The sequence below is a fragment of the Nannospalax galili genome, unplaced genomic scaffold (assembly GCF_000622305.1).
Source record: "Nannospalax galili isolate Female #2095 unplaced genomic scaffold, S.galili_v1.0 scaffold1154, whole genome shotgun sequence".
NCBI lineage: Eukaryota > Metazoa > Chordata > Mammalia > Rodentia > Spalacidae > Nannospalax > Nannospalax galili.
In genome coordinates this window covers 151,809-170,745 of record NW_008335437.1, presented here as the reverse complement: position 1 = coordinate 170,745, position 18,937 = coordinate 151,809, and the positions used below count along the sequence as shown (strand labels likewise).

Sequence of the window (18,937 nt, the reverse complement as noted above, 5' to 3'; positions counted from 1 at the left end):
AACTTGGGTATAGGAAAAGTTCTAGAAAAGAAGAAATGAGTTTGGAAATGATATAGAAAAATCACCAATTTTTTTTTTTGGTAAGGGTGAGATAGTAAATATTTTTGTTTATATGGGCTGTGGAGTCCATTATACCTACTTGACCCTCCAGTCCAATGAGAGTGGCTATGTTCCAAAGCACCATCGTTACAATGACAGGTGGTCCATGAGATGTGGTTTGCTAACCTTGACACAGAGGACACTAGGAATTTAAAATGACTGATGGATTTTCAGAATAATCCATGAAATTCTAATTGGGAGTATATTTTTTTCTCAAGATCAGTGCACAAACCCGCTGCCGATGTTGTGCCCTTTTAAAGTTCCTGTATGCCTTGTCTCTGGGCCCAGGCAATCAAACTGGATCCCTTTATGCTATCTGACCAGGTCAGAATACTGTATTGAATCTTCATTCTCAAGGCTTATCTAATCCCAGATCTATAGAAACAGTGCTCTGTGTCCTGCTAATGAAGATGTATGAGTTCATTCCTTTGAACATAGAAATACACACTAGATGGTGAGTGATTCTGGCAGTCCATGTGTTCTTTCTTCTTGATGTGAAACCCAAGGCCATGCACGTTAAGGTTTAATTGAAAGACAGCGGAAAAGAAAATCAGCCATGAACAACAACAAATGGAAAAGGGAAAGGAAGACAAAGACCAAGAACATACTCTCCCAACTAATTAATCAAGAGCTTTGTTTCCACTAACATATCAGAGTGTGGAGGCTGCCCTGTCTATTAGACTCCTTCCCAAACCTGCACAATGTAAATACTCCTAAAGACCAGGTAATGAAATCTCTATCGATATGCCATCTTAGACGGGACTCACATGCTCGTGTTTTGCTTACATTTTAATTTGCTCTTGCTGGATACTTACCCAGTAATTGCTTAATAAGATTAACCTCCCTGGCAATGTGTGGTGAATCTTGATTAAAACATCGGAGTGAAGGATTATCCTATACCACAAAAAATGGAAGGGGTGTTATTTAATTAACTTATTGCCAATATGTCTTGATTGTCTCTTTGAAACACTGGGAAAGTGGTCGATGGGAATTGATTTAGGTTATCTAAACGTATAGAATTGGTGAGAGAGGAGTGGGGAGGTCACTGGGCTGAGAAATTCTAACCTCAAGTCACTCAAGGACATTAAAAATGCTTCTAGTCATTTTACAAGACTACCTTAAAAATAACTGAAGATGGAGAGCTGGTATCTTCAGTCATTAAACAAGTACTGTTTTGGTATCAGGCAAGAAGATGCGTTAAGTTTTCTTTCATCTTTAAGCAATTTTGAAATTTCACACTTTTTATAAGGGCCAGATCAACAAAACTCATTGGACAATGATTTGGCAAACAGCCTGTCTCACAACTCACGTGGAAAATATCTGACCCGGTGGTGTTGCATGGTTGCACAATATGTTTAAAGGCACACTGCACAGGGAGCGGAATATTCTGGTCTTTTCTAAGTCACAAAGGAGCTGGGTGTGGTGGTACACACCTTTAATCGCAGCACTTGGGAGGCAGAGGCAGGTGGATCTTTGTGAGTTCGAGGCCGCCTGTTCTACATAGTTTCAGGACAGCTGGGGCTACAAGAAGACCCTGTCTCAAAAAAACCCAAACCCAAACCCAAAACCAAAACCAAACAAACAAAAAGACAAAGTCACAAAGGAACGTGTGTTTCCTCATTTGTTAATTTAAAAGATGCATATTCCTAAGGCTTGTACTCCGAGGAGAGTTTGGAAATGCAGTATAATGACAAAAGGGAAGGGGTTATTTTCATGTCTGGAGGCCTGTGAGGATCACTGGCTTCCAGTGTGATGGCTAGTATTCAGAAGTACTCTCACTTAACTTTAGAATGTGCCTGTCTACACATCCCATGCCTGGTGGGATAATCTACATCGTCACTTTCAAATGTGTACTCTGATTCATCTGAAAGGATGGAGGTGCTGACTTGTGGATTAAAGGACAATAATAGATAAAACACCTAGCAGAGACTCCCTGAAGGAAGGGTTTAGGGAGCTTCCAAGAGCTTCCTACTGATACTCTGAATGGAGGTAGTTCTTCACCATAGGAGGGTGGCTATGTACTGTAGGGCATTTAGCAACACCCTGGCCTTTACTCACTAGATATACCTCCTCCACTTGTGACAGTGGAAAAAAAAAAAAAAAAGAAAACAAAACAAAACAAAAAATACTTCAGGCATTGCCAAATGTCTCCTGAGCAGCAAAAATGCCCAGGCTAAGAGTCATGTCTGTAAAGGGAAGTTAAGGGGTACAGGGGGTCAAGTATTGGAAATGAATAGATTTCAAATCTGAGCCCAATAAATTTAGCTCTGGACTTTGTGGTCAGTGAGAGCAGTTCAGGTAAAATACACTTTTCATTCTGAGGTCTAGTTTTAGCTACTTGATAATGGAAAGCAGATCATTTCATCCTCCCATAAAACTTTTCCATGCTTACGTAAAGGTAATTTAGTGTTATGATTATGACAGATGAGAACAGCGATTATTAAAGACTGGATAAAAAGGAAGAAGAGCCCTACCCAGAGTTGTAGGCCAGTTCTGGGGAGGAAGATTTAAAGGATAATTAGTATGTTAGGGTAGGTAACTTATGTACACCCAAGGCAGAGGAATTCTAGAATCTTCTCTGCAGAAGACTGATATATAAAAACCCCAAAGATGCACATCGTGCAGATCTGAATTCACATTTGAACCTGTCAACTTGTTTCCTTTGGGTAAGTTTCTAGAACACCCTGAACCTGAATTTCTCAGAGATGAGTTCCCTACTTTTGGAGCTTATGAAGTTACACTATACTAAGCTGGGCACATATGATGCCTAGTAAAGGGGACTTCCATTTTCTTTGAAATACTTCTATAGTATATTTTTTAAAATTGAGGTTGTACACACAACCTCAATCTGTGTGTGGGGTGTGCACACGTGCACGTGCATGTGTATGTGTGTGCTGGATGCCTATGCTAAGAGGTAGATTGAAAAATTCTGTTTGGAGAAGCTTTTTACTCTCTCTCTCTCTCTTTCCTGATTTCCATCCTGAATTCAACAAACTCCACCAATAGCCCTGCTAGCTGTGCCCAGATGCTCTTGTCTTTTAATTGCTCCAAAGTCCCCACCTCCCCATGGTTCTGTTTTCTCTCCTCTTTCTTAGCACCTTGTTAGCACCTATTTTTCTCCCCTACAAGAATACAGTTGCCTGATTGCTTCAATGAGCATTTCTATTGTCCTCTCTACTGTTCTGAGAAGGGAAGCTTTGTTGCCGAGTTGTCAAAACTCCTTTCTATTCTCCCCCAAAGCAGAACAGCTCTGTTTCTTTCATGGCAAGCCAGGCGAGCATACTCCCTAGGGAGGCCGTATCTCTCCTTATGGGAGAGGGACCCCAGGCTAGTGGCATGTACTGCCTCCCTGCCTCCGATAGGCAGGATTTTGCTGCTGCTGCTGCTGCTGCTGCTGCTGCTGCTGCTGCTGCCCAGGCCTTGGGATGCTTTCAAGCGTGCTAGCTAGCCGGTTGCTGTAGATAGTATAGGTATGCACACTGCTTAGAGCAGGCACCATGCCAGTTCCAAGTGACTCTAGCCAAACACAGCCAACAGACAGGAACCGCAAACAGCTTTTAACGGGAGCACCTATGAAAGGCAGTATTTTTTCTTCCCTTTTCTTTTTTCCTTTTTGCATACCTTCCAAGATTTGGATTAAAAAACCTGAAGCAGCTGGCGAGAGCTCTGAATTTTCCTGTGACCTCAATAGGGCAAGCAGCAGCTGTAACCTCACCTTTGCCTCCAGATGGCATTGTTGCCACATCATCGTTTCCTGGTAAGCCGGTCCTTATGCCATTGTTAAAGGTGTGTCCATCTGCCGGCTGGAGTTGCCAATTGAGTCCGAGCAGATGCATTGCTGCAGGAGAGACAAAGTAATGAAAATATGAATAGATAATTCAGCAATGCAAATGTCAAGGGGGAGGGCCAGGTGCCTTTTTCCAAGCCACTGCCTTTTAAGGAAGCTGCAGTTCAAAAATGGCTTGCCCTGGGCCTCAGGGATCAGCTAAATACAGAAAGTGGCAATGGAGGGGTGAGGTCTCCTTTGCTTTGTCTGCAGCTCACAGCCTCAGGGGGAACGCCCCTTGTAGGAAGTGGAGGAGGGAGGAGCACACAGAGCTCTGATCTTTAAGGGGCGTGTGTCCTTTGGGGATCACAGAAAAGGGTGCCCGTCACCCCTCTGCTTTGCTTTCCCATACGTCGGACACAAGTGCATCAGAAAGGTAGTCCAGGGGTGATGACAAAGGATGGGTTACCCAAACTGGTTAGAAGGTGCCTGATTCAAAAATAAGGCTACTCGAATGGCACTGGCCTGCTGGTCCCATTAGACCAGCTCTGAAATGCCAACACAGCCGGAGGAATCAGCAGTCGCATTTGGAAGTCTGCCTATCTAACAGTGTCAAACTTTGGAAAAGATTCTTTTCTTTCCACCTCTTTTTATGATAAGTGTATACCTTTTTGCACTTAAGGGGATGTAGGTGTGTATGATAATAGCAGATTGGAGCCTTTTCCTGGAAAAACAGAACAGTGTAAAACAAAACCAAACCAGTACTTCTTCTGTCTCTCCTGACTGTGGAAGCTTAGAACATGGCCTCTGCCTTCCTCATGAAACAAGTACATTTGCAGAAGTCTTGACTTCCATGTACAGCCTCACTCTCCAGACAAACTTCTGGTCTTGTTACTTTGCCTGTGCAGATAGCTACAGTTTAACAAACTCAATACACCACTAGCCCTGATGGATCTCAGTGAGTTCTTTTTACTGAGGGGAATGAAACATCTGCTTTTGTTTAAAGCCCTCACCTAGGAGATGCTTCATTTGTGAATGAGTAAGGAGCTCATTCCCCTATATCTTTCCTGGGCAAACAATAACTGCACCCTGACTATCCGGTGCTTCAGTGGACACAGGTTGATGCTGTTGCTCCTGTTTTCAGCTCAGCAGGATAGAAAGGGCTGTTGACAAGGGAAAGTTCTGAGTTTGATGTGGGGATGGGAGAAACAATTAACCACAGGAAACACAATTAACAATGCTTAGGAAATTGTTCACATAGCAATTAATTCTGCATGCCTTCCACCACTTAGAGTCAGGCTGCATTCTATTAAGGTTAAAAACCTATCTTCAAACAATGCGCTTAGATTGATGGCCGTAGATTAAGGTGGCAAGGCATTTTCGAGTGTGTCTACTTTTCCCTCACAGACTTCAGCACCGCACAACCACATTTTCCTTCTATACATTGCCAGGACGTGTGAGGCCCACTGTCTCAACTTTCCAAGACGATAAATACTAATAAGAATAAGCGACATTTACTGTACTCTTTCCGTCAAGGTAACACCCAATTTTCTCCTGCACTTTATCCATTATATGTAGGTCACTTACTTGAAGAGACCAGATTCTATTGCCTCAAATAATGACATATTTTCACCATACAGAGGTCAGGAAATGAGAACTAATTGTGGTTGTTTCAAGGTAACGGCAGCTTCTGATTTGTAATTACCAGGTGAAGGGAGCCAAGGAATTAGCTGTTTTAAAATGATTTTTCAAAAAAGGATACGATTGGGTTATCGGAGCCTGCCCGGAGCCAGCTGCTGCAGTGCTTACAGAAGGGGCTCTTTGGAGGAGGGTTCCCCGAGTGCTGAGACAGACGTCGCCACCAAGCGTCACAGGTACAGCTGGGGCCCCAGCCTAGCAGAGCTTTGATTTTCATGTCTATGGAAAGGAGCAGTGGGTCCTGGCAGGCAAAGATAACATCCTCCCCAATGCCCCATCCATGTGAAATTGCTCGTCAGGACTGCTCTCATCTTACAGTGCTCAGGTTTGTACTCCAAGGTATGGAGCAGATTGCTGCCATCAGCTTTGGGAACACGGAACAGAGTACTCTAAGCATAAAGGGGACACCAGCGATATCGCATTCTGTTTTCAAGGGTACCTTCCCTCCTGCCTCTTTAATTTTCTTTTCCTTTTGGTTCCACGGTAGCTATTATTATTATTATTATTATTATTATTATTATTAACAGTATTCTAGCAAACAAGAAAACTAGACATGAAGTTGAAAACGTTAGGGTCAGAGCATGTGAATCACTTCTCAGGCAACTCCCCGAATGAAAAGAAAAATAAGTGAGCTAGAGATGAGAAAAGGGGAAAAGCCAAAGTGCTGAGCACAGGACCTGTCTGTCCACCCTCAAGCTATACACAGGAAGGAAACTCAAGTTTGGGCATATTTCCTGTCATTGAATGGAATGCTAAGTAAATAAGTGAGACTTATAACAAGGGACACAACTGCCCTTTCTTTTTAGGGGGGCATTGGAAATAGGCTTTGTTGGCATTTCTTTGTTGTTGTCTCGGACTTGAAGAAGAAAATGAGACTATCTTTCTGGCCTGTGGGAATGGACTACAGTATCCTCAGGATAGAGACCCAGGGGAGCTGTGAAGTAAATGTGGTTCCTGACTAATGAGAACTCTTTCTTAAATTCTGCCTACTGATTGGTTCTATAGTTCAGGCTGAGAAACTGGTTCTTCAATTGGTCTCGCCCTTTCCCTTTGTAAAGGTTCCTTTACAGGTAGAGTAATGGCCTCTGGGGGGCCAGAGAGAGGTTATGCATGTGCAGCCCCTGGAAGAGTGGATGGTGTCCCAAACTTAGAAACTGCATGCATGTTTATTAGGACAGAAAATGGCACATGGGGACACACTTGGAAGCTTGAATTATGGAACATTATATGCTTCTAAATAAAAAATCCATAGTACTGAGGTTCAGAGAAGAGGGTAAAAATGACCCAAGAAGCGAAGAGGACTAGGATATAAAGAGAAGGCTATTTTAATCCTCAGTATATCAAATACCTACTATCAAGCATTGCACTCTCTCTGCATTCAGGCACTGAAGTAGACAGTAACTTAAAGAATCCCAAAGTGGTACTATCATGGTACCCAATTCACAGATGGGGGAAATACTGACTGTGAAGTTTTACACAGGGAATTCCAGAATCAGAATATAGCTATGTTGGGAAGGGGTTTATCTGCTTCATATTTTATAGTGAAAAAACTTTATACTTATGAAGTCTATGGCATCTCATTCAGACTTGTTTCTGTCTCAGAATTCATGATAATCTTAGTGGGGCGGTGGATGGTCATTTATTATGTATATTGCCTGTGCCTGAGGGAACTTATACTTCTTTACCCTGTTGATTTCAGATGTGGCCTTGTGATCTGCGGCATACACGGCATCACACAGTGATTTGGGGTCCTGAGTGAACATACCATAGGTCAGAGCCATAGCTGGTAAATGTTAGAATAGAGTGAGGGAAGTAATGAATTGTTAAGGTCATGAACTACTTACAGTTTGGGGTCCTTTGTTACAGCAGCGTGCCCTTGTCTACCCTGATTGATCTACTCACTCACAATGAAGTGAAACAGGATACTTTTATACAATAGATCTCTGTAAAATTCTTTAGAGTTTTTTAATGGGCCAGGAACCTTTTGGAAATCTAGACAGGAAGAACTGACATATATTTAGAGGTACTATGTTTGTTTCCAGAGTCAGGAAAAATATTTGAATATTATAATTACCTAATCTTTTTCTGTTACTATAGCTAGACTAGAAAGACGAGATGTCTTGGAAAAGCCACCAGAATTGCTTCTTCCTCTCAATCCTTCACATAAATGCTCATTACTTCATATCTTACCTTGGGGTAGTCCTCTCCTCTGCCCCAGCAGCACATCCCAAAAGGTCCAGTTCAGACCATGTTCGGGTCAGAAGTGAAATGAGTTCCTGAGGCCCTCTCTTCCACATTACCCACCCCCGCCGACAGCCGAAATGTACAATTCATCATGACTTGACAGGCTTTGCTCCAGAGAGACCCTGGGATGGAACAACAGGGCTCCATGGGTCAGAAAGGATGGGACGGGGAAGGGCTTCAAGTGGAAGCGCATGGAATCCAGGTGGCAGCTGGGAAATCAGCCACTGAAAACACAGCAGGCAGCCAAACTCTGGAAGTATCCCTCTGGCTAATTGGAGAAAAGCTTCCTAGAGTGTTGAAAAGAAACCAAGGCTCTGCATGCGAAGACCACACACAGATCCCCAGTGTCAGGTAGACCTGCCTGCAGGTGCTTTAATAATTTCTCACTGAAGTTGTTGTGTTCGGGTGCCAGATGGGTTCCAAATAAAATACCCAGGGAGAACCCAAGCTAAAGGAAAGGTGGGGTTGGTTGTAGGAAACAGGATTTCCCGACAAACACAAGAACAGGAAGATCCTAGGCCTTAAAAAGTGGCAGCTTGCGAGGGGTTGTCTGAAATAGTAATTAAGGTATGTGTGGGTCCTGCTGGGTGCCATTTAGAACCTTCTATGTTCATTGGCTGGCAGAGGATCAACCTGACAAGAGAGTCAATCAATATGTCAGCAATACTTCCCTGAGAGCTGCTCAGCCCCTGCTTGTCAAAGAGGGCAAACATGGAACCACAGATGCTCTGTGTTTGCTGAGCAGGCCCCCAGGAGCAAGGGGTATCTTTAAAGATCAGGCCTGTCGATATATAACCTGGGGAGGAGATTGGACTCTCCCTTTGAAAATGCAAGACTGCGGGGCCAAACAGAGCCCCAGGAGGTGAAGGAAGGAGCCAGGCCTGCTGGGTCTTGTGGCTCAGCATGCGGGCAGATGCACAGGGTCTTTGAGCTGATGTCAGAGCACATTCAGAAATGGGAAGATGACGGGAAGGGTCAGGGCTGGATCTCCCTGCCTCTATACCAGCCAATTAAGCGCACGATGGCAGGACTCCTGTGGGAAATGGGGCAGATTCTTAAGGTGTCCCTGCTGAGAGGAGAGGACTAGTGGGATGACCAGGCCTAACATGCACAGGTGTTGACCCTGAACGTGCAAGGCACCGTAAAGCCACTTTTGTAGACAGCAGTGAAAATTAACACATGCAAATGAACCTCTTCACCCATGATGACGATTCACATTTATTTTGACAACATGCCAGGGACTGGGCTAATTACCTTAACGACACTATTTATTCATTATTTATCATTTGGCAAATATTTATTGCGCTCATACCATGCACTGAGTCGTGTCCTGGCACCAGGAAGAAAACAGTTGACAAAACAAAATCCTTGCTCTCATGAAACTTACATTCTAGTGGGAGGCAGGGAAACTAAACACATGTGGAAAGAAGAGGATGGGGGCACACATCCAGAAGGGCCTGTAATGAAGACTGGTCAACGACGATGTCATGATGGGTAAGTCCACACAAAGACCTTAAGGAAGTAAGTCAGCAGTTTGCACTGATATGGGAGATGAGCATTCCAAGCCAGAGTGTAAGAAAGGAAAGTGGAAAGTTGGTGCTCTTGGGGGTTGAGGGACAGGTACCTTTGGAAGGACCCTGCTATTTTTTTAAGCAAGATAGGAAACACTGGAAGCAACGACGATGTCATGATGGGTAAGTCCACACAAAGACCTTAAGGAAGTAAGTCAGCAGTTTGCACTGATATGGGAGATGAGCATTCCAAGCCAGAGTGTAAGAAAGGAAAGTGGAAAGTTGGTGCTCTTGGGGGTTGAGGGACAGGTACCTTTGGAAGGACCCTGCTATTTTTTTAAGCAAGATAGGAAACACTGGAAGATCTTTTTTTTTTTTTTTTTTAAAAACGAAAAAAAATTTACTTTATTCTAGTCTTTTTTTTTTTTTTTTTTTTTTTTTTTTGAAAATGATGAAAAATTCACTGTATTCTAGTCTTACCCTATGTAGTGCAAATGAAATCTGTATTTTGCAGATAAGAACAATGAAGTTCAGAGAGGTTGACTTGTCCAGGGTCACACCACTAATAAACAGGAAATCTGGGATTTAGACCCTGACAGGTATCACTTCATAGCCAGAGGCCCAAGTTGCCATACTGTGCTGATGAGTGAGTCCATTCTCTGAAGTCCCTGTCCTGCTCTGGGGGGGATGTTTGCCTCCAGAGTTTTCTACTGGAATCACTGCTTCTAGGTTGAACCAGGAAGGAAGGCTCCAGAATTCCTTGGTGAATGCTGCCCAAGTCCACTGAGGGACAGGAACCTCCTTTAAGCAGACATTCGTCCTCCAAGAATATATCACAGTTGGTCAACCATCATTTTGCTGTTTAACCTAAAGATCCAGTGTTGCCAATGTAAAAGAAATGTCTGGTGACTTAGCTGCTGGGCTGGCTGACATCAGCTTATGGTGGCTTTTCCCAGGCAGTCTGCTATTCATCTTTTGGGGTACGGCTGAATATAGTGTTTCTCTTTCTTTTTGAGGAGGGAGGAGAGGGCTGCTGCAATGCCTTAATAGTATCCTTTTTTAAGATTGCTGCCGCTGCCAAAATTACCTTCTGCACGCAAAAGAAGAGATGCAAATAAAACCACGAGGAATAACATTCTCGAAAATGCCTTGAGACTTAAAAAAGGAATTAAAAAAATTTAAATCTCAAAGGAGTTTAAAAAAAATCCCTTTCTAACTGCCTCGGTGAAATGATTTTTCTTATTTTTCTCAGACAGTGTTGCAATACACTGAATGGAATAAATTTTCAAAGTGCCACATGGAAGTGACGCCCACAAATCCCTTTACCAGCAATGGGATTTGCACAGGATGCTTGGGAAACTTATTTACCTCTGTCTAAGTTTCAGTTTGCAGCTGCCAAGCATGGCGGCCTAGGGGTGTAAACCTCACGGCCCAGGACTTACAGAGAAGAGCGAAGAAGAGAGGGGGAAGTGATCCTAGAATCCTGGCAAGACCACTTGAATGAGCAGGGACTTTGGAGAAACGCCACCCGTTTCCATCTCCTAGAGGTGCCCTTATCCTTCCATCACTGTCCTAAAACCTCCTCAGCAAGGACTCTGTCTGGTGTCTTCCTGATTCTAGTCCCTCCCCCAAGCAGGGAGGCTCCCTAACCCCTGCCTCATGCCTGCCATGAGGACAAGGTGACAGTTCCAAAAGGCAGCTCTGGGACCAGGGAGCAGTATGTTTTCTAGACAAGAAGAATCCACAAAGAAGTGCCTGGCACATTAATCTATCTTGTGACAGGCTGAGGGTACAGTGAGTAGGAACTGGAATGAGATTAATCAATTCCTGTGTTTGGCGGAAACAAACAGGGCTTGTTGTAGCTTCTGGATGTGTAGGGTCACAGCTTCGGTGTCATGCCCACTCCTCTCTGGAGTCCCTTGTTGCTGGTGCTCGGCAGGTGGCCACTGTTGATAGCGTGGGCGTGGTGTGTGGTATGCTGAGCTGACCTCTAACAACACTCCCTCACTCTCAGCATCACCAAGCAAATCAATACCTGAGACAGACACATGCTCACGGCCACTGTGCGGAGTGCCTGGAAGGTACCCGCACTCCGTCCCAGTCAGTCAGTCCATTGTCCACAGAACCGGAGCATCCCTTTGCAGATAAAAACATGCTCTGAGCCATCAGCCCAACGGTGCCATTTCCCACCTAGACCACCCCGTTCCTACTGCTATTTTTCCCTGGAAAGAAATAAAAGAAAAGCCTTTCTTTCTCCAAGAAAGGGCCCATGTGATCAAAACACCTTTAGAGAATGATAATATCGGGAGGTTTTATTCACCAAATAAATCATGGGCTGGGATTTTAAGAGCTTTTGTGATAACAAAACACGTCCCCACAATCCATGCATATATACTCAGACACTCTCCCCCCACATCCTGGCTTGTCATTCAGTATTGACAGCCCAAACAATATTTGCCTTTCTTTAAACAACAGCACCCAGGCAGCCCTGTTAAAAAGGGGACAGATTGGGGGACCACCGACTGTAAAGGTGAGGCAAGGGGGCTGCACGTGGCAGGCGGCCACAGGAATCCTAGGAAGCAGACATATGAATGTTTTAGAGGATGAGATGTCATATCGATCGGGGGAGATGTGCAATGTGAGCTGGAACAAAGAGGGAGAAGTCTCCCGTGGAAAGCGGCTCCTGTAAGAAGTGGCCAGGGGGTCAGGCCTGTGCCAGCAATGGCCCTCATCAGACTGGGTTCTGGGGAGGTTTTTCCTTAAGTAGCAACAAGTTAAGGGGTGAGGAAGGGCTGGGACTCATTTCCCTTCCTGAGCCTTGCAGGAAGCCCCCCAGTACATTGCTCCTAAGAGCAATGATCTCAACTATAGAGCCACAAAAGGCAGCCTGAACCTGGGTGGAAAATTTGGAGTGGGCAAGGCTTAGGAATGGGGTGAAGGAAAAACTGCCTCCTTATCCTAGGTCTCTGGAATACACCTAGTTTATTCCCATCTTGGTTTGAATTTGTATATGCTACTTGTGAGCAGATGACCTTGGATGAGCTGACATACCTCTCTGAGTATCTTTTCTTAGCTGTAATAGAAGCTAGCATTTTTGTTAATACTTTCTCAGTGTGGAACACTCTTCTAAGCTCTTTACACTAAAACTTTACTTACGCTTCGCAACAAACCAGAAACATGGAATGCTGTCATCCTCATTTTACAGAGGAGGGTATGCAGGAATCCCGGGGCTCCTGGGGCTGGGGGCAGCTGGTTTCAGAACAAAGCATGTGCTCTTAACCAGGTGTCTTGCCCTCAATAGACATATGTGTCACTTAATGATAGGATGTGTTCTGAGAAATGCACCATCAGGTGATTCTGTCATTGTGTGAGCACCATAGAGGGGACTTGCACATTGAAACAGCTACAATGTCACAGGGCAATGTAATCTTACAGGGCCATCACACTTATGGTCCATTGTTGACTGGTACATCATGATATGGTGCATGGTTACATCTCTACAGAGAGAAGAATGCTCACACTGATGGATAGTGTGGAGTAGGTACAATAAAGTAGGCAGGGTCTCAGAGTATCTGGCATATAAGTGGTGCTCAACAAACAGCCCTCACTTCCTGCTGGATCTTGGGCACTTTGCCACTTCAACAGCAGTAATTAAGGCCACCTTTTTTTAACGATTAGCATGTGCCAACCATGAGCCATAGATATTGTTTTCCTGTTTTGCACATGAAGAAGTTGAGGCTCAGAGAGCTGAGCTACACACCTGGTAACTGGTAGAGGTGGGATATGTCACTGACTGAGTGACTGTCCCTCAGCAGGACAGCTATTAGCTCAATTCCAGGCTCAGGGAAGAGAGGGGACATCATCATGTTTGCTGGAATCCTCTTTGGAGACACCTCTGTGGTTTTCTTTTCTGTATTATGTGAGCACAGCAGAGCCGCATCAAGATGGCACTCAGAGATCTTCTAGTCCAGACATTTGCTGTCTGGGCAGTTGGTGACCCTTATCTCTACTTAGGTAAAATGACTTTCCTGAGCTTATGATGACCAATGACCGGCTAAGCCAGGATTTGAACCTTGATCTCTCGCTTCAGGTTCTCTACCTACTGTTTTCTTCCCTCTCCTTAAAGACAGGCAGAACATCCCAATGCCTACACCTGATGCCGCAGGACTTCAGAGAAGCCCCTCATCTCACTTGTCCCAGGTCACCATGATCTCTGCAGAACAAGGCATGAGCACAATCTGCTAATAAAATTGGTCCAGGAAAGAGGCATTAAGATGCTTCTTGACCCTCAAGCCATTAGATGGGAGTTCTTTGACAAATGACTTCTACTACAGTGCCCTCAAACTGGCGATAAAAAAAAAAATCACTGCTTTTCTTTCTTCTCTTCCTTCTCTGAGGACTTCATGGTCGATACAGACCTGCTTCCTCCTACAAGTGAACGTGACTGTGAACTTAGTACTTTTTCAGGAGTGAGAGATGAGTAAGAAATAAGGATGTTGAACAATCCTGTCTGCAATTCTCATTTCAATTTGGTCATTTGCTCAGCAAAGTCAAATTAGGCACCCAGGGAGGCTGCCAGTGTCCCTTTCAATTTTTAATTTTTGACATGGTTAGCTGAAGGATTTTTTTTTAAACGCAGAAATGAAAAAAAAAATTCTGCATTAGCAAATTGGGCTTGATCTTTCCCTTAAATGGCTTTTAGTTAAGTGAGTTTCAGATGGCTAATCTGAAACATTTAAAACTTGATCCTGACGGAAAGGAACATCATGTTGAAAAGTTGTTCTATCTCCCGGGGACTGATGAGGGAGGAAGGTCAAGAAGAGCCGGGGCGGCACCCTGAACTGTGCTACGCTTCCGATCAACACTGTAAACTTCTTACAAGGAGAAAGCTCATAGCGAAGAAAAGAAAGGATAATTTCTTTTTGGAAAGTAAGCTATCTGTACCCATTTAAAAAAGAACTGCATTTTCATCTGCAGTTAGATAAATGACACAATTAGATTTATTTTGAGTTAGTGACAATTTACTTAATAGAGCTAATTTCAAGGGTTTTATGTGACACTCAAGTCCCACACACCTCTTCCGTGTTAAAGGTACACATTTCTCTCGACAGGCAGCGCTGCTGCAGAATGCTGTGACATTTCTGGCTTCTAGAAAGGATCCTGATGAGGCAGAAAGGCATAGGGCATGGTTGGTAATAAGCCCCCCTCTCCTTACAGCTTATTTTCTGATTTGTATCAGAACTCTTTGGAAGATGCCAAGCCAGGCAGAACTCAACATACCCCCAGGTGGGACTGATGTCTCTTCTACTAAGTGTTAAGACTTCAACCCCAGATTCACACAGGAGCTTAATCTCCAAGGCCTTAGGTGAGTGGCATTAACAGGGGAGAAACTTAATCCAGGTGTTTAGGGATATAGCCTTTGAAAAGTGATTCAACTAGATGAAGTCACTAGGGGAGAGCCCCAGGACTGAATCCTGGTGGCTTCATAAAGAAAAGAATGACCATATAGATGGAGAAACACATACACCCCTGCATGATGCAACACAGAGGGCCACTCCACATCACGCTTGTTTGGACCTTGTCCTTTCAAAACTGTGAGTTCAAACAAATCTCCCTTTCTTTTTTTAAAAATAACACTCTGCTTCAGGTATTCTGTTATAGTAAGAAAATATTAACTAATACAACCAACCTGGGACAGACCTCAAGACCTACGTATTCAGAGGTAAAGAAAAATGAACCTGGGGCTGGACAGATGGCTCAGTGGTTAAGAGCACTGGCTGCTCTTGCGGAGGATCTGGGTTTGATTCCCAGCACCCATATGGCAGCTAACACTAGTCTGTAACTCCAGTTCTAGGGGATCTGATGCCTTCTTCTGACCTATGCGGGCATTGCATGGTATGGGTGCACTTACATACATGCAGACAACACACTCATACATATAAAATGAAAATAAAGAAATATTAAAAAAGATGATACCATTTGTAAATTTCAAATTGTTTGCATTTCTTACTGGTTTTAGGTTAATGTTTCTAAATGGGTCTCTTATAGCTTGCTTGATTTGATTTAAACTTCATAAGCCAACCTGGAGTTGGTATGTTATTACCCCTATTTTACAAAGGAAGAAAAGTTATTATAGTCATGCAACACGTCCAGGATCTGGGATTGCTGGATTGTTTTCTTTAATTGGCTAAATCTGGCCACTCTAGTGAGATCCCATAGTTAGGCCTAGCTCTCTGTGACAGCTCTGTCCTTCAGCCCCAAGAACAGCCTCCTCCTCAGCCCCTTAGGTCCTCTAAGCTTTGCTTAAGATCTGTCAGGAGCAACTGTCCCAAGTAACCGTGGTTAGCATTACTCTCGGAAACACTCTTGTTCTGGGGCTACAGAAGATTATCTGTAGTCTACTGCTGGCCCATTGTTGCCCAACAGAAACAACACATGCAAAATGAAATTCTTCTAGTAACCACATCAAATAAGAACAAATAAATTTAATGTTTAAAACCCAATATAACCCAAATATCAGTTCTACATGTTATGATCGTAAAATCCCAACGAGACATTTTACTTTTTGTTTGCATAAAGTCTTCAAAATCTGGTTTGTATTTTGCACTCACAATATCTCAGTTCAGATGCTAAACTTTCAACCGTTAAAATAAATTGTGGTTCTGCCAAAACAACAAAAGTGTTAGCAAACAAAGATATCTTATACTTTGGTTTTTAAATTTAAATGAATTGAAAGGAAATAAAATTCAGTTTTCAACTGCGTTGAGCCCACGTGCCTGTTCGAGTAGTCTGAGACTGCTGTGGGTTGGTTGGTTTTTCTAGGGTAACCCCTGCATGCTCCAGAATATTTCAGATGCATAGCTCTTAATTTATGGCTTTGTGCAGAAATTACTCAAGTGCTGATCATCCTCCTCACCCAGATTTTGAGCCATGATCATGGTGAACTGCGAGAGCGCTCCTTCCCCTCCTCTTCAACTGGTCCCCATAGCCAGCATACAGCTTAAAATGCCACGGTGTTTAAGACAGCCACACACACTGGTTTTGTCTGTTTGTTTGATTTGAGATAGGATTTTTCCATGTAGCCCAGGCTGGCCTGAAATTCTCTCTATAACCTAGTTTAGTCTTGGACTCAGTGTTCTCCTGTCTCAGCCTCTTAAGTGCTAGGACTATAGGTGTGTATCACCACACTTAGCTAAGAAATATACATGAAAGAAAAGAATGGTTTGAAAATTTGTGTTTAGGAATAGAATCTAGTTTGATCTTGTAGCGTCATAGGCTAAGAATAACAATGGTACATAGTAATGAATTCTTTATAGAATTCCTACCTGATTGTTAAGACATTTCTCATTTGATTATAAAAAGATCTTTGAGACTGTCATTATTACTCCCATTTTACAGATGAGAAAACTGAGACTTTGATGAAATAACTTCCCACTCTCACACAGCTACCAAACGTCCCTTAGAGCCAGAATCCTTAGCTTTGCTCATCCCACCCATTTTCAGTGCCTCCCTCAGCTCACTCATTGCAACCATGTACATGTGATATCTGAGCTCTACCTGTATTATTATTTATTTTTTAATACCTTTTTTTGAGACACCAGGCTACCCTCAATCTCACAGAAATTCGCCTGCCTCTGCTCCCCAAGTGCTGGGATTGAAGGTGTTCTCCACTGTGCCTCTTTTCTAAATAACTTTAAAAATTATTTTTTTGACTTATTTATTTTTATGTATATAAATGTTTTAGATGCATGTATGAAAATGTGTTGTGGTGGTCTGAATGAAAATGTCCCCCATAGGCTCCAACTATCTAAACATTTTGTCCCCACTTGGTGACACTGTTTTGGGAGGTCTTTGAAGGTGTGGCCATGCTGGAGGAAGCACGTCAGTAGGGGCCGGGCTTAGAGAGTTCTTATGCCTTGCTGGATCTCCAGTCTCGCTCTTGCTTCCTGTGCCTGTTTGAAGATATGAGGGCTTATTTTCTGCTCCTACTCCAGCCACCCCTGCCGCCATGCCTCCCTGAAAGCTAAATAAACTCTTCCTTTTATAAGCTCCCTTGGTCATGGTGTTTATATCACAGCAAGAGAAGTAACTAATACATGTATCATGTATATATAATGCCTGCAGAAGCCAGAAGAGGGTGGGTGTCAGATCCCCTGGAACTGGAGTTATGGAAAGTTGTCAGCTGCCATGTGGGTACTGGGAACTGAACCCAAGTCCTCTGCAAGAGCATCCAGTACTCTTAACTGCTAAGTCATCTCTCCAGTCTCATATCATTTCTTGATTCTATTTTAAAATCAATCCTACTTTAAAAAACTTTAATCCACATCCCAAAAACAATGCCTGTGAAATGAAAAGTTTTGTGTATTTTAATAATTATAAAATTTTGTGATACATTAGAAAAAAAGCATATTAACTACTGAAAGAAGTCAGCGTAGAAAGTCTGCAATGTGCCCACACTTCCAAACGTCATGCTTACATGATGAATACAGACCATTTTTATTTCTCAATGAAAATAATAGAATTCAATTTGAAAAAAAAATGTTCATTCTTCCTGGACAAGTCACACTGTGTCCTGTAGTGTCTCACTGCACACTGGGAAGCATTGCCTGCCCCTGGACTGAGGCTAACCTTTTGTATCAGTCTTCCAATCTTTGACAGCCCCTCCACAGTTTCTGTGCTCCCTCATCCCCTCAAGCAGTAATTAAACAAGGGGAACATAGCAGTGGAACAGGTTCTTCTTTACCTGCCTTTTCCCATGATGCCTAGTTGTGAGAAAACAGATCAAGAGTTCTAACTCACCACCCCTTTTGCCAGGAGGAGAGTTCTTTGCTTCTTTAGGGTCAGAAGACAATGACTGCTTTAGGAGATGTGTCTGCAGGGTCAGTTCTTCAAGTCAAGAGATTTCTGTCTTAGGTCTCCTCCTCTATCTCATCTGTAGAGTCTACAGCACCCTGGTGACCATGGGCGACTGCTCAATGCAATCACTAGATCATCAATGACTGAGGACCCACCATACTCCAGGTGTTATAAGACCGCCATGCAATTTCCAACAGAAGAGTTAACACTAAGGTGGTGTGTTGACTGTGAGCTGGTCACTGTTCTAAGCACTTCAAATATTTAGACACAAAATTGCCATTTTTTTTGATTAAATATGGTAGAACACTGGCAATTTATATGGTTCAACTTCATACATTTGTGACTTCATATCTTAGTGTTACAGGCAGATACTTTCATTAGGCCCATTTTATAGTCAAAGCCAGTAGGGGAGGGAGAGATTTAGTACTTTGCCCAAGCCTTTCTGACAATAGTTGGGCTTGAGGACTCTGGCTCAGAACAATGTACCAGAGTGTTTTCTGTCTCTTACATTAGAAGAGCCAGAAGAAAACAAGCCTCTGGCTCCAGTCTAGGCACCACATTTCAGGTGCATTGTGGGTACTACACACTTTTCGGGGGAACAACAGAATACGCTGATTAGAATAACTTTGGAATCAGACAGGCTTGGCTACAGACGCAGGTCCCCATGCTGACCCTTACCAGTTATGATGTGCTGAGAAAGTTCCCTGCCCTTCCACTTCCCCCTCTCTTTGCCTTTCCATCTCTCCTTTCACATCCTTAGTTT

General features: G+C 43.4%; 1 protein-coding gene across 4 annotated transcripts in view; it reads right to left on the bottom strand.

The window, feature by feature from the left end:
- Tenm2 (teneurin transmembrane protein 2) overlaps nt 1-18,937 on the bottom strand; it is a 307,755-nt gene that overhangs the window by 211,900 nt on the left and 76,918 nt on the right. For 3 of the 4 annotated variants that reach the window (XM_029562084.1, XM_029562085.1, XM_029562086.1), the window contains exon 4: nt 3,815-3,937. The exons of the other annotated variant lie outside the window; for it this stretch is intronic. In XM_029562084.1, coding sequence (XP_029417944.1) covers nt 3,815-3,937 — 123 coding nt within the window. The remainder of the gene's footprint in view (nt 1-3,814; nt 3,938-18,937) is intronic. 4 annotated transcript variants of the gene reach the window in all.